This window comes from Gastrolobium bilobum, unplaced genomic scaffold (assembly GCF_033153095.1).
Source record: "Gastrolobium bilobum isolate Gb01-03AN ecotype WA unplaced genomic scaffold, APGP_CSIRO_Gbil_v1 utg24462, whole genome shotgun sequence".
In the NCBI taxonomy this organism is placed as follows: domain Eukaryota; kingdom Viridiplantae; phylum Streptophyta; class Magnoliopsida; order Fabales; family Fabaceae; genus Gastrolobium; species Gastrolobium bilobum.
The window spans coordinates 274,308-287,730 of NW_026897771.1; the positions used below are offsets into that span (position 1 = coordinate 274,308).

Consider the following 13,423-nt stretch of genomic DNA (forward strand, 5'->3'; position numbering starts at 1 on the left):
ATTTTGGATGGTTAAATTATTCTTTGCCCTGTTATCAAAAAAAAAAAATTTATTCTTTGCCCCATTTTTTGTTGCTTTAATTATGAAAACCATCACCATGAGCTGCTAGTGAAGTTGTCACTAAATAATTGTGTTTCGTGTGAAAGCTCGAAATAGAAAACATTAGATCTATGTTAGACACATTGCCATGGTATAATTAGGATGCTGTTTATTGCTGCTCCATTAGCTTGTGGGCCATGCAAGCTTACATGGAATAATTGCACTATCCTAATGTCTAGATATACAATGTACCCAACAACAAAAAATGTCTAGGTATACTCACGACCACAAGTGTGTCTGTAGTTGTATGCTTGCAACGCTGCAAGTATTTTATCCTATAGGAAAGTTACATTGAAAATGAGATTTTTGTTATCCGAAAGGAGTGCGAAGCTACCTATAAATGCTGCCCGAACACTCTCACTGTCACAATGATCGTGGTCTCGTACGACTAGGAGCTGCTATTTTTTTTCTTTATCTATCTACGGTGATAATTATACAGGGATAAGATATTGTAACAACTAACTAGTGTTATTATCAATGTTACTACAAATCAATTTTATCGTTAAATCGATTATGTTGATTCAACGGTTATATTTATTTCTATCTTTGTATGGTTATGATTTCCCATTAAATATGGAAAATCATAACCATACAAAAGTAAAAATAAATATAAAGTATTAAATATGAGAAATCATAATTATACAAAGAGAGAAATAAATATAACCGTTAGATTAACATAATCGATTTAACAGTGAAATTGATTTTAGTAATATTTGTAGTAACACTAGTTGGTTGTTACAATATCTTTTTCCAAATATGTATTGTTTTGTTAAGACAATTATAAAATTAAGTCTTCACTGAAATATACAGTGATCGAATTTCATAGTAAAGAGTCCAATTTTTTTTTTTAAATATTTTATATATATCAATCGGATGGATACTCATGCAATCTCGTGATTTTGAAACGCTAGCCTGTTTTTCTTTCAAACTTTATAATATTAAAAAAAAAAAGTGCGAACACATAAAGAAAAAGTGTCGTTAATTAACGATAGTTCTAAAAGTGAGTTACCAAGGTCCAAGGATATAATACATGCATATCATTAGGGCATATTTGATGCATAGTATTGGATAAAGCCTAATAGTATAAGATCTGATTAAATTTTAATGTTATTTAGCGTTTAGTATAGTATTCAGTGTTTGGTATGGTATTGTATAAGATAATATCTTCTAATATTTTAAAAATTAATATATTAAAAAAATTATTGTAATATATTAATATTGAAATGGTATATTAGTTCTTGAAAATTATACTTGTAAGCAATATTAATACATCAATCCCTTATCAGGCCTGATTCCTCCCCCTTAGGTCAGATTAAGTTATACATCGTTTTGATGTCTTAAGGGGTCCTGCAGTATAAACTTATACTATACATGGTCACACCAAACAATCAAAAATGTCATATCGCATAATATAAGCTTATACTAATCTTATACGTCACACCAAATAGGCCCTTAACAAAGTATGACCTTTTCTAAGTACTTGAAGAAAAAAATATCAAATATTTTTAAAGTTTTTTTAAATGCATCCTTTAATGGTCTTTTAGTTTCTAAATTTATTCTTTAACTTATTTTTGTTCTACATAATTTAATAATTTATTAAATTAACGCATTATTTTTGCTTAAATATTTTATTGTGATGCTTTCATCGGACTGTTGATGACACTTGCCTTAAAATGTAATTGTATTTAAACAAAGGGTTTGTTTTTTCTTATGTTACTTTAGATAACTTTATCTAATATTCATCAAAACGACGTCGTTTTGGGACGAAAATCATGGTATTTGTGTAATTTTAATTTATTTCAGGGTTATAATATAATAGTCTTTATCGCTCTAATTTTTTAATTTTTCAACCTCAAAATGACGTCGTTTCGATGAACATTAGATAAAGTTATCTAAAGTAACATCGGAAACTTTTTTCCCTTAAACAAATAAAGACTGTGTGTCGTACTTTTTTATTTTATTTTATAACATCGTACTTTTAAAATTGACAGTGAAGATTTTGATGTGAAAGGTTTTTTTTATACCGATCATCGTTATCTTTATTCCCGTAAGCTTCAATTTTTTGTGCTGACTATGGAACTAATTTCAAATTAGGGCCTAATCACAATTAAAGCTCTTTGTCCGTTCTCAAAGATGTATTTAGTGAAAATTGAACTCAGATTTTCTCGTGAGCTACTCAACATGTGTTGCTAATAGAATTACACCTATTGTGAAAGGATATTTTGAAACAAATGTTCCTAAAGTGTCTCTATCATAGTCCAATTAATTTTTGGGAAATCTTCAAAAAGTCCCTGTAAGTTTCCTTAGAATTACTTATCCCATTCTTGAAATTTTCAATCATTTACATCTCTATTTAAAGTTTTTTTATTACTTACTCCACTAACTTAATTTTTCATCCAAAACTAAAGTTAACATAGTTAATTTTTTTAAAAAATTACCAAAACTACCCTTAAAACAAAAAAATTATATTGTGCAAAAGATTCCGGTTCTTGACCCTTAACAAAAGTAACATCGAAAAATTTCAACTTGGAAATAACCATAAATTCAACACACAAAATAAATCCAAAATAAGCATTCACCATAAAAAAACACACGAAAAGAATCTAGTTCACCTTGAATGGTGGGTTATGTTGTGCGAGAGTTGGTGTTTGGAGAGAAAGAAGTCAAAAAGTCGTCAAAAATATAAACACAAAGGACAGAAATCACAGAATCACAAGCTTCAGACAAAGAGAGATAATACCTAGATCTACGAAATCTTACACAACAACGCTTACAATTTTTTCTCCTCCTCCTATTTCGGAGCTGTGTAACAAGCTTTGCGTTCTCTCTCTTTCTCTACAGTGATAAAAGAAAAAGGCTGCGACACATCATATGAAGACAAGGCGAAGCAAGTCGCAGCCACGAGATATCAAGGGTTCTCTATATTTTTTTGTATTATTTTAAGAATAGTAAGGTATTTTTCAAAAATATTAATTCGTTAACTTTATTTTTGAATGAAAAATTAAGTTAAGGGGTAACTGATAAAGAAACTTTAAATAAGAGAGTAAATGATTCAAATTTTTTATAATGAGATAAGTGATTCTAGAAAAAACTTGTATGGAGATTTTTAAAGTTTTCCCTTAATTTCTCATAAAGCTGTTAAATTGGTAAGAGAGGGAGTGAATTGCAATAACTAGAGACAAAACCTTTAAGGGGCGTTTGGTTGAGGAGAAATTTTTTGAATACTAGGAAAATAGAATTGATAGGAAAATGGTAAGAAAGTGAGATAAAGTGAGATAGATAGGAAAATGTTAAAAAAAGTAGTTTGGTGGGGAAAAACTTTACTGCAAAAATTAGGTAACTTTTAGGAAATGTATGTTTGGTTGGAGGTAATATATAGTGCAAAATTTGAGTGAACAGTGAGATTACCCAGCTTTTTAACAAAAACCCACCTCTCAAAACGCTTTCTCAACAGTAAATAAACCTATCATTCCGTTCCAAAATTTAAAAACCCATGCAAATTAGATGGATAGCTTTCTCACTAAATCACCCTAAACCAAACATCTCATTTCAAGAGAATCCTTTTTACATTTGCATAGGTTTCTTTTAAAAAGCGGCGAGCCAATGGAATGTTTAACTATGTTATCATATTTGATTTTATATGATCATGTCATGGATTTGGATCCTCTCTCATGTGAAAAAGTGATTATTTGATCACGTTATTTGATTACGTTATTTGATCACAATCACTCATTGATGATGAGATAAGAGACAGAAAAAATATATAATTTTTAAATGAGTGATTGTAATCAAATAACATGACCACGTAATCACCTTTTTATATGATAGAATCCAAATCCTCATATCATATAATAATTTTAATTATCCCATGACATGTCAATAATTAATAATTAATTTAAATATTTATGAGTTCTGTCATTAAATTTTTGATTGTTTATTTGTCATTTAATAACAAAATTTCATCACATGATATGATTAGTGAATCCATTCATTCTTGCACATGAACCAAAATTAAAGGGATAAGATGGAAGTTACCTTTTTTTTATTTTTTGGAAAACATTCATAACATATGAAGCTCATTTTTCATGTGCGACATAAACTTTTCCTATAATTAGTGATGTCATGAAAAAACTAATGAGACAGTGCAAGTCTTACGTACGTCCAGATTCTATTAACAAATTAATGAATTAGTCGTAGAAAAGAAGTCAGCTGCACATTAAGAAACACCAGCTAGCAAAATGTTGACAATGACATCGTTTCTGTGTAAGTGTGTATTAAATAAAGTTAAAGCGTCTTTGTGCATTTTCTCCTCGGTAAAATAAATACACAAATAGTGAAATTCATGATGTCGGGTATAATCAAAATCAACATAATAGGAATAATAATAATAATAATAATAATAATAATAATAATAATCATATTATATTATGATATTGTCTATTATTAGTAACATTTGACAAAAAGAAAACTACATTATGAGTTAATTCTTTTATAAAGTAAAGATTTTGTTTTTTATCTAAATAACTAATCCTTCATCATCATAAAAAGCCTCGAAATTATGCATTTTTATCGGTAAATAAATTTAGCACCAATCATAGTCTTTTTAGTGTAAGCTTCCCATTTGCATTTTCACCTATCCTATTCCATCTATTCCATACTCAAGCTACAAGGCACCGTTATCAAAAGACAAAAGGTAGTGTTTCCTTCCTCATCGTATATCATATGACCTTGTACCGACATGAAATATATAAGATATGATATTTTGATATGTTAATTTTAAAAAATATTAAATTTTGACATGCCAATATTGCATAGAAACATAAAATATTATAAATATTTATATTAAACTCAATAAAATGGCAATTGTAATTCAACAAATCTAATAATTAAAACAAAAATGCAATACAATGCAATCTTTGAATTCTTTTTGGAGTCTCTTCAACGCGTGTTGGAGTGTCGGAGTATTGGAGAGTGTCAAAAAGTATCAAACACGACTCATTAAAATTTTTGAAGTGTTAGTGCATCATATATCGTATCCTTTTGCTTTTCTTAGCTGACAAGGTTACCTTTGTTAAATTGTAGCTTTTTTTAGTTTTTTTTTCCTGTATCAATCCAAAATAAAAATAAAAATAAAAATAAATAAAAATAAGAATATCATAACTCAAGTACCAAAAAGAAAAAGACTAATATAATCCATGAATCAAAAGACTAATATAACCATGAATCCAAAATCAAATGCTTTCTATATTAGGTCAAAGATGGTATAGTATCATACGGTGGCTTAAGGGAGTACTGATTTATGTTTTAATATTTAGTTTGAGTACATCATTATCCATTAAATAGTAGTTATTACTTATCTTTATTCATTGGTTGTTCTCCTTGAGCATTGGCCAAAGTCCTTATTGATGGCTTCCATTTCCCAAAGTCCCCCTCTTCTTTTATTCCTATGTTTTACAAACCACAAACGACAGAAAACGGTCATAGATTTTTATTCATAAAGTTTGTTAAGACATGAGAGAGAGAGAGAATAAGTAGTAGAGAGTAATAAACATTGGTTGAGTTGAGAACAATGATTAAGTGTGATGCATGCAAGCAAGCCTAAAGGGACAAAAGCAATGCTTATCTTGAAACTCCAATTGGCCATTCCATTCATTGTGCCTCTTTTCCAACTCACAAGTTAATAACAGCTCTTACACACCGTGGCATTCCCAATTCCATATCAAATGCCATAGATTCTCTCAAACCCAATAACCACTCATTTTACTAAAATACCCCCAAGCCCCAGTCCCCTTTCTTTGTTTCCCCAACGGCACCAACCATGGGCAATGTTGTAACACCAGCACACATACACGAGAACCCACGTTCAAAACAAAAAAATCCATCCGAAATCTTCATATTACCCTTGCGTACGATGCATAACCATGATAGTAACACGGGCATTTACGTACTTTCAACTCCCGACCCAAAAATGAAACCATTAAAATAAAAATCAAAGAACGTGAGCGATCCGTGCAAAAAGCACATACACAAAAAAGAAAAGAGAGAGAGAGAAAGAAGTAGAGAGAGAAACTGAGAGAACCGTTTGAGAATTTTGGAGACGTTATCGGACTTCAAATCCGCAATTCGCCGGAATTTGGGAACTGCGGTCGCGTCCGGAGGCTAGGGTTTCTACTTCTTCTTCTTCTTCTTCTTTTTTTCTAGGGATTTCGATTTCGGGTTTTTGTTTTTTGGCGGTCTCGAATTTTCGGGATGGGGGCATTTGGGTGAGGTCGAATTCGGGACTTGAAGTTTCGGGTTTTGTTGTTTTCGAGTGGAGAAACCGGTGGTGGGGATGTTTACTCCGCAGAGGGTTTGGTCGGGTTGGTCCCTCACTCCGACCAAAAGAACCGGGTCGGTTTCGGACCGAGATTTGGGTCCGAATTCGGGCGATGGGACTGGTGCGAAGGGGAAAGGTGTCGCCTTTGTTGAGAATGGGGGGAACTTGGATCGTGAAGTTTTGGTTGAGAGAGTTTCAAGCCTCGAGAAGGAGGTTAGTTGATTCACGTGGTTCTTTGATTTTTCATTTTTGTTATTATTTTATTGGTGACGATTTGGTTGTTGTTGTTTTAATTGTTTCACTCTTTTGAGTGATTCGTTCTCGTTTAACTGTTATACTGTGATGTGGGTTTGTTTTGAAGTTTTGGGTGACACTTCAACTTAAAGCACTCTTTTTTTCCTGGAGTTTGGAGTGCCGATTTTTTGGTTTTGTTTTGAATTTCTTGCTACATAAATGTTTTTATAATTTTAGTTTTTTTGGTAAATTTTGACTTGTTCCTTTGTGAAATTTGGAATATAAATTTTTTTATTTTTTACTTGCTTTGGGTACTGAAAGTTGAAATTTGATTCTGGGGTGGCAGCTTTTTATGTTGTCCCAAGAACGTGTTTTGAAGATAGTTTATAAACCTCTCCCACTTTTTCTTGGGTCTTTCCTCTTGTTTCTTTACTGTATGCCAATTATGAAACTATTGAAGGAAAGACAATTTTGGTAAAAGGTTCACTGTTAGATATATACAATGGTATGCACTGTTTGATATTCGTGAGGACTGGGGAGGAAGGGTTTTGCTTTGTCCTTCTAGTCTTGAGGATCTTTTTATGATTGATTGATATTAGAGGTTAGTGGTAATAATAAACGCAAAACTTTGTTGCTATGCTCTATGCTTTCTGGATCTGGGTGTATGTAAGTTTAAGAGGATGCTAGGATTTTTAAAAATTAAATTTCAAATTTACATTTAATTTGGGGTGAAAATGAAAGTGTTCACTTGGCTTAGCTCTTGAAGTTTCCTTTTACTATGAATTGACTGAGAGATTGAGGGTTTGATTGTATTATTTTTTTGTTCTTGGCTTTCTGAAAGTTTCATTTTTATATCCTCCTTTATCTATCCTACTCATAGAATAACTTTTAAATTTTTCTGTTGAAGAAAGAAGGGGATATTTTTGCAATATTGTAACTAGCTATGTTATTTAGTATCTGCAGACTCTCATCATTGACAAGTAATGTGTTTGTTGGTAAAAATATGGCAGTAAAAGTGAATAGAAAAGATATGCATGTTAGTCAGTTCTATTTCTCTGAAGTCTAAAGTAGAGCAGCAATGTTGTATGCATTGTTTAAGCTGTCCTATCATTAAGCTAGGGACATACTTCTATGTTTGGTATACAACAAAATTTTAGCTTATATGTTGTTTGAATTATTGCACTTTCGTTTGAAACAATAAATTACTTGCATCACATTTTTTATGACTTAGGTCTTATTTCCATTCACCCAAAGTTGTCCATTTTTTTTATATGTTGTTGCACCACATCAAATACTGTTTGGCTTTAGGATGATTATGTTTTTCTGAATGATTTGAAGTTAAGAAGGAAGATATCAAATGTAATAAAATATTTAGCAAGATGAACTTAGGGTTAAGGATAACCATTGGCTACTTGTCATTTTTTTATGATACCATGTGTATATACCTAGATTTTGTTTAGTTAACCTCATCTCTTTTCTAAATAAAGATAGGATATCTATAGAGAGTTCCTTGTCATTCATATCTGTGCTTTTTACCAACAGGTTGACTCTAGATTCATGCATGTGTGTGCCTGTGCCTGTGCAACATTAACGGTTGTATTTTCCTTTTTAAAGTTTATTTTGTGGTTTCTCATGATTATATGCTTCTTTGGGCCAGCTTTATGAGTACCAATTCAATATGGGTCTTCTCTTGATTGAGAAAAAAGAGTGGAGCTCTAAGTATAACGAACTGAGTCAAGATTTAGTAGAAGTGAAGGATGCTCTAGAACGAGAAAAAGCAGCTCATTTAATTGCTCTATCTGAGGCAGAGAAGCGAGAAGAGAATCTGAGGAAGGCCTTGGGTGTTGAGAAAGAGTGTGTGCTTGATGTAAGTTTTTTAATGTGCATGTTAACTTTTTTCTTATATAAAAATGCATGCCTCTTATGTGAAACTTTATTGGCGGATAGTCTGTGTTTGTTGATGCTTTTATTATCATAACACTGAATTATGGTTATTTCTTGCTCATATTTGGAAACTCATGTGTGAACAGCTTGAGAAGGCTCTGCGAGAAATGCGGTCAGAGCATGCAAAAATTAAATTTACAGGAGACTCAAAGTTGGCTGAAGCAAATGCTTTAGTAGCTAGCATTGAAGAGAAATCATTAGAAGTAGAAGCCAAGTTACGTTCTGCTGATGCCAAACTTGCAGAAATCAGTAGAAAGAGTTCTGAGATTGATAGGAAATCACAAGACTTGGAGGCTCAAGAGTCTGCACTTCGAAGGGATCGTTTATCCTTCATTGCAGAGTAATCCCTTTGTTGTTTATTCTCTTTTTATTTGAAAAGTTTTATCATTTTTCTCTTTGTAATCTGTATTAGAATTTCTTGTCGCTAACTTATTTTGATTTATGACAGGGAAGAAGCACATGAGAGTACTTTGTCTAAGCAGAGAGAGGACTTGCGAGAATGGGAGAAGAAACTGCAGGAGGGAGAAGAGAGGCTTGCCAAGGGTCAAAGAATTCTCAATGAAAGAGAGCAGAGGGCTAATGAGAGTGACAGATTATGCAGGCAGAAAGAGAAGGACCTTGAAGAGGCACAGAAGAACATTGATGAAACTAATGTAACGTTGAGAAGTAAAGAAGATGATGTGAACAGTAGGCTTGCAAATATAACTCTAAAAGAGAAGGTAAATATTTTTGTTCATGTGATATTGTTTAGCTGTACTTCTGTTTATTCTGGCATCATGTTTTAATAGGTCCATATCTGATGCAGGAATGCGATTCTATGAAAATGAACTTGGACCTCAAAGAGAAGGAATTATCTGCATGGGAGGAGAAGCTCAATGCTAGAGAAAAAGTATGTTCTTGTACCTGCTCATTTGCTTATTATTTTTTTCTGGGAAATCGTGGAGATGGGTGGCCAATGGCCCTATGTCAACATCAACATCAACAACACCTTTATCCCAAGGCCCTATGTAAATTGCAGAATTTTATTTATTTTATTGCATTACTATTGTGCAACTCTTGGTCATTCAAAAATTAGCTCAGCTGTTGGGTGTCTGCTTTTGAATAATCTGGCAATTGGAACAATGGTATGAAATTGTCAGGCTAATAATAAAATCAATGTGTTGTGAGCATCATGAGTTATTGAATGGTATACTGTCATGCAGCTATCACTCTTTTCCATTTTCTTTCTTTTGCTGAGTACAGCCTGGACTCTTTGCAGGTTGAGATTCAGAAGCTTCTTGATGAACACCAAGCCAATCTTGATGTGAAGAAGCAGGAGTTTGCAGTTGAATTGGATGAGAAAAGAAAATCCTTTGAAGATGGATTGAAGACTAGATTACTGGAAGTGGAAAAGAAAGAAGCTGAAATCAATCACATGGAGGAGAAAGTTACAAAACGGGAGCAGGCCTTGGAAAAGAAGGCAGAGAAGCTTAAGGAGAAAGAGAAAGAGCATGAACTAAAAGTCAAAGCTTTGAAGGAAAGGGAGAAGTCTATTAAGTCTGAGGAGAAAAAAATGGAGAATGAGAAAGGGGAAATAGAAAGCGAGAGAGAGGAATTGCTCAGTCTTAAGGCTGAAGTTGAGAAAATAAAGACTAACAATGAAGAAGAGTTGATGAGGATAAATGAAGAGATTAATCGTCTTAAAGTGACTGAGGAAGAGAGGTCTGAATATCTGCGCTTGCAGTCACAGTTGAAGCATGAAGTTGAGCAGTACAGGCTCCAGAAAGAACTCATTATGAAGGAAGCTGATGACTTGAGGCAGCAAAAAGAGACTTTTGAAAGAGAATGGGATGAGCTGGATCTGAAAAGAGAAGAAGTGGAGAAAGAGCTGAAAAATGTGATTCAACAGAAGGAAGAAATATTAAAATTACAACAATTTGAAGAAGAAAAATTAAAGAATGAGCAGCAGGCCACACAGGATTACCTACAAAGGGAGTTGGAAACTCTTAAGTTGGCTAAAGAGTCATTTGCCACGGAAATGGAGTTGGAGAAGTCAAGCCTAGCTGAAAAAGCTCAAAGTGAGAGAAACCAAATGCTTCTGGATTTTGAGCTGCAGAAAAAAGAACTGGAAGCTGATATGCAGAATCAGTTAGAGCAGAAGGAAAAAGACTTGCTTGAGAGGAGGAAGCTATTTGAGGAACAAAGAGAGAGTAAATTAAACAATATTAATTTCTTGAATGAAGTAGCTAATAGAGAAATGGATGAAATGAAACTTCAAAGAAGTAAATTAGAGAAGGAGAAACAAGAAGTTGATGAGAATAAAAAGCATCTTGAAAGGCAAAGGATGGAAATGCAAGAGGACATAGATGTTCTTGTTGACCTTAATAGGAAGCTGAAAAATCAGCGGGAACAATTTATTGTAGAGAGACGACGCTTTGTTGAGTTTGTTGAGAAATTTAGGAGTTGCCAGAATTGTGGGGAAATGATCTCTGAATTTGTGCTGTCTGATTTACAATCCTCTGCTGACATTGAGAATTTAGAGGTGCCTACTCTTCCAAATTTGGCAAGTGATATTTTGCAGGATGGTTTTGATGTAAATCTGGCTTCTTCAAGGCAAAATACTGGAGCGTCTCCTTCAACTAATCCTAAGTCATCAGTTTCTGGTGGTACCATCTCTTGGCTACGTAAATGCACCTCTAAGATTTTAAAGATCTCCCCAATTAGAAAGATTGAATCTGAAGATGTTGGCAGTTTAAGAGACATGGAAACTTTGCCTGTTGAGAACGCTGACATGGAAGATTCATCAGGAAGGATTCCTGGCACTGAAAATGAAGCAGAGTTGTCATTTGCTATTGTAAATGATTCTTTTGATGCTCGTAGGGTACAATCTGGCAATGATATCACAGAGGTTGAAGCTGACCATGATCCATCTATTGACAACCAGAGCAATATTGACAACAAGGTACCAGAGGATTCCCAGCCTCCTGATGCTAAGGTTGGGCAGCAGAAACCTCGCAAGGGAGCGGGAAGGACGAGAGTGAAGCGTACGCACACTGTGAAAGCTGTTCTCAAAGAGGCTGAGGCTATACTCGGAGAATCAAAAGCAGCTGAAGCTGTACCTGGGGAATCTGTGGATGATCGTGAGACAGAGTTTCCAAATGGAAATGCTGAAGATTCTGCCAATGTGAATTCTGAAAGTCAGAAACCATCCAGTAGAAGAGTACCAGCGAATGGACGGAAGCGAAACCGGGTCCAAACATCTCAATTGACTGTTAGTGGGCATGATGGAGATGCCAGTGAAGGACACTCTGATAGTATAATACCAGAGCAACGCAAAAGAAGGCGACAGAAGGCTGCTGCTGCTCCTCCCGTACAAACTGCTGGCGAAACTAGATATAATTTGAGGCGACCCAAAACGTACGTATCTTTTAGCTGATTTAGACTCATAATTTCCCTTTTATCATTAAAAGTTATAGTTGTGAAATGATTATTGGCTTTTTTTTAATCCACTTACATGTGGATGTGCCCTGAACTCTTTTATAGCGGAGCAACAACTTCATCTGTTAGAGCCAAGTCTGCTGGCGGCAGTAAAGAAAGTGAGGGAGAGGTTGATCGTGTAAAAGATGCTGAAGAAGGAATTGTGTACCCAAAAACTTCTCATTCACGTTCCGTTGGGGTTACTAATGAGAATGGGGGAAGCGTACATCTTGCGGAGGTAAGCTTGGTATATAGCATTTCAATCATGCACCTAGCATTTCAATCATGCACCTACTTTTATTCCTTGTATTCTTTTTATTATTTAATATTTTAAAGTTAGATTTATTTTTGTATTACTAATCATTAAACTTCTGAAATTTGGGGTTGATAATAAGCTCTAGATGTTAAGAAGTTATGGATATCAAAGTGGTGTTAAATTGCTTGCTATTGTTTGTTTCAGTCTCAGCAAGTTGTGAAGACCCAGGATGTTTATGTTGATACCACAAGGACCTTTGCCAACAATATGGCATTGAGTGAGGAGGTGAATGGAACAGCGGAGGAGAATGATACTGAGTACAGGAGTGAATCCCATGGGGAAGGTGCCCGTGGAGTTGATGATGAGGATGATGAAGATTACCAACATCCTGGTGAAGCTTCAATGGGGAAGAAGCTTTGGAACTTTTTTACAACATAAACTCAATGGGGCTTTATGTGTGGACCTCATCAACTTTAGGGAAGAAGCTTTGGAACTTTTTTACAACATAAAACTCAATGGAGCTTTATGTGTGAACCTCATCAACTTTAGTGATGATTTCGCAAGTAGTTATCTTGTATTAACAATTGGAAGTAGATCTTAAGTTATAACCACGGGGTACTTGGGTGGGGAGGGGGTGATTGAGTTTCTTTAGCTTTTTTCAGTTACGTTTTCATGGATATTTGGAACCTTCGGTGTATTTGTTGATAATTTTAGGCATTCGATAGTATGTAGCTTCTAGTTTAGAGATTTGGAATTTTAGCTACATCCCCTCGGAGATTGATTGTATCAAAATGTTTGTATTTCTTCCCCGAAATTGTGATTGTTTGATTTTAACGAGGGTGCGTTCGTAACCCTTTTGTGTGAACTAGGAGTGTCAATTTGTGTATGCGAGTTGCGTTCATGTCAAATGTGTGTCAAGAACTTGGTATTCTTAGTTGAGTACATGAAATAATCATTTGAAGGGAATATAAAAAATCCTTGATAAAATTTTGATTATCCGGGTCCGTCATTCTCATATTATATTGGTAATGTAATATAAAATAATGGTTAAATCCGTTTTATTTTGGTTAACCAAAACAATAAATGCGTATATAAATGAGATGCATTTTGAGGGCATA

At 34.0% G+C, this 13,423-nt stretch overlaps 1 protein-coding gene across 1 annotated transcript; it reads left to right on the top strand.

Annotated features, from left to right (window-relative positions):
- The first annotated feature begins 6,132 nt into the window (after positions 1-6,132).
- Positions 6,133-13,236, top strand: LOC133310155 (protein CROWDED NUCLEI 1). Its single transcript, XM_061511054.1, has 8 exons — positions 6,133-6,628; positions 8,307-8,516; positions 8,680-8,933; positions 9,042-9,312; positions 9,399-9,482; positions 9,852-11,989; positions 12,116-12,287; positions 12,510-13,236. Exons 1-8 carry the CDS (start codon positions 6,431-6,433, stop codon positions 12,741-12,743), a joined length of 3,561 nt encoding a protein of 1,186 aa, XP_061367038.1. The 5' UTR covers positions 6,133-6,430; the 3' UTR covers positions 12,744-13,236.
- The last annotated feature ends 187 nt before the right edge of the window (positions 13,237-13,423 follow it).

Bases quoted from the DNA above. Each gene is read 5' to 3' on its own strand.
- LOC133310155 (XM_061511054.1), top strand. From the start codon at position 6,431: ATGTTTACTCCGCAGAGGGTTTGGTCGGGTTGGTCCCTCACTCCGACC. The intron at 6,629-8,306 runs GTTAGTTGATTC...TCTTTGGGCCAG, and splicing joins TTTCAAGCCTCGAGAAGGAG to CTTTATGAGTACCAATTCAA. The intron at 8,517-8,679 runs GTAAGTTTTTTA...ATGTGTGAACAG, and splicing joins AGAAAGAGTGTGTGCTTGAT to CTTGAGAAGGCTCTGCGAGA.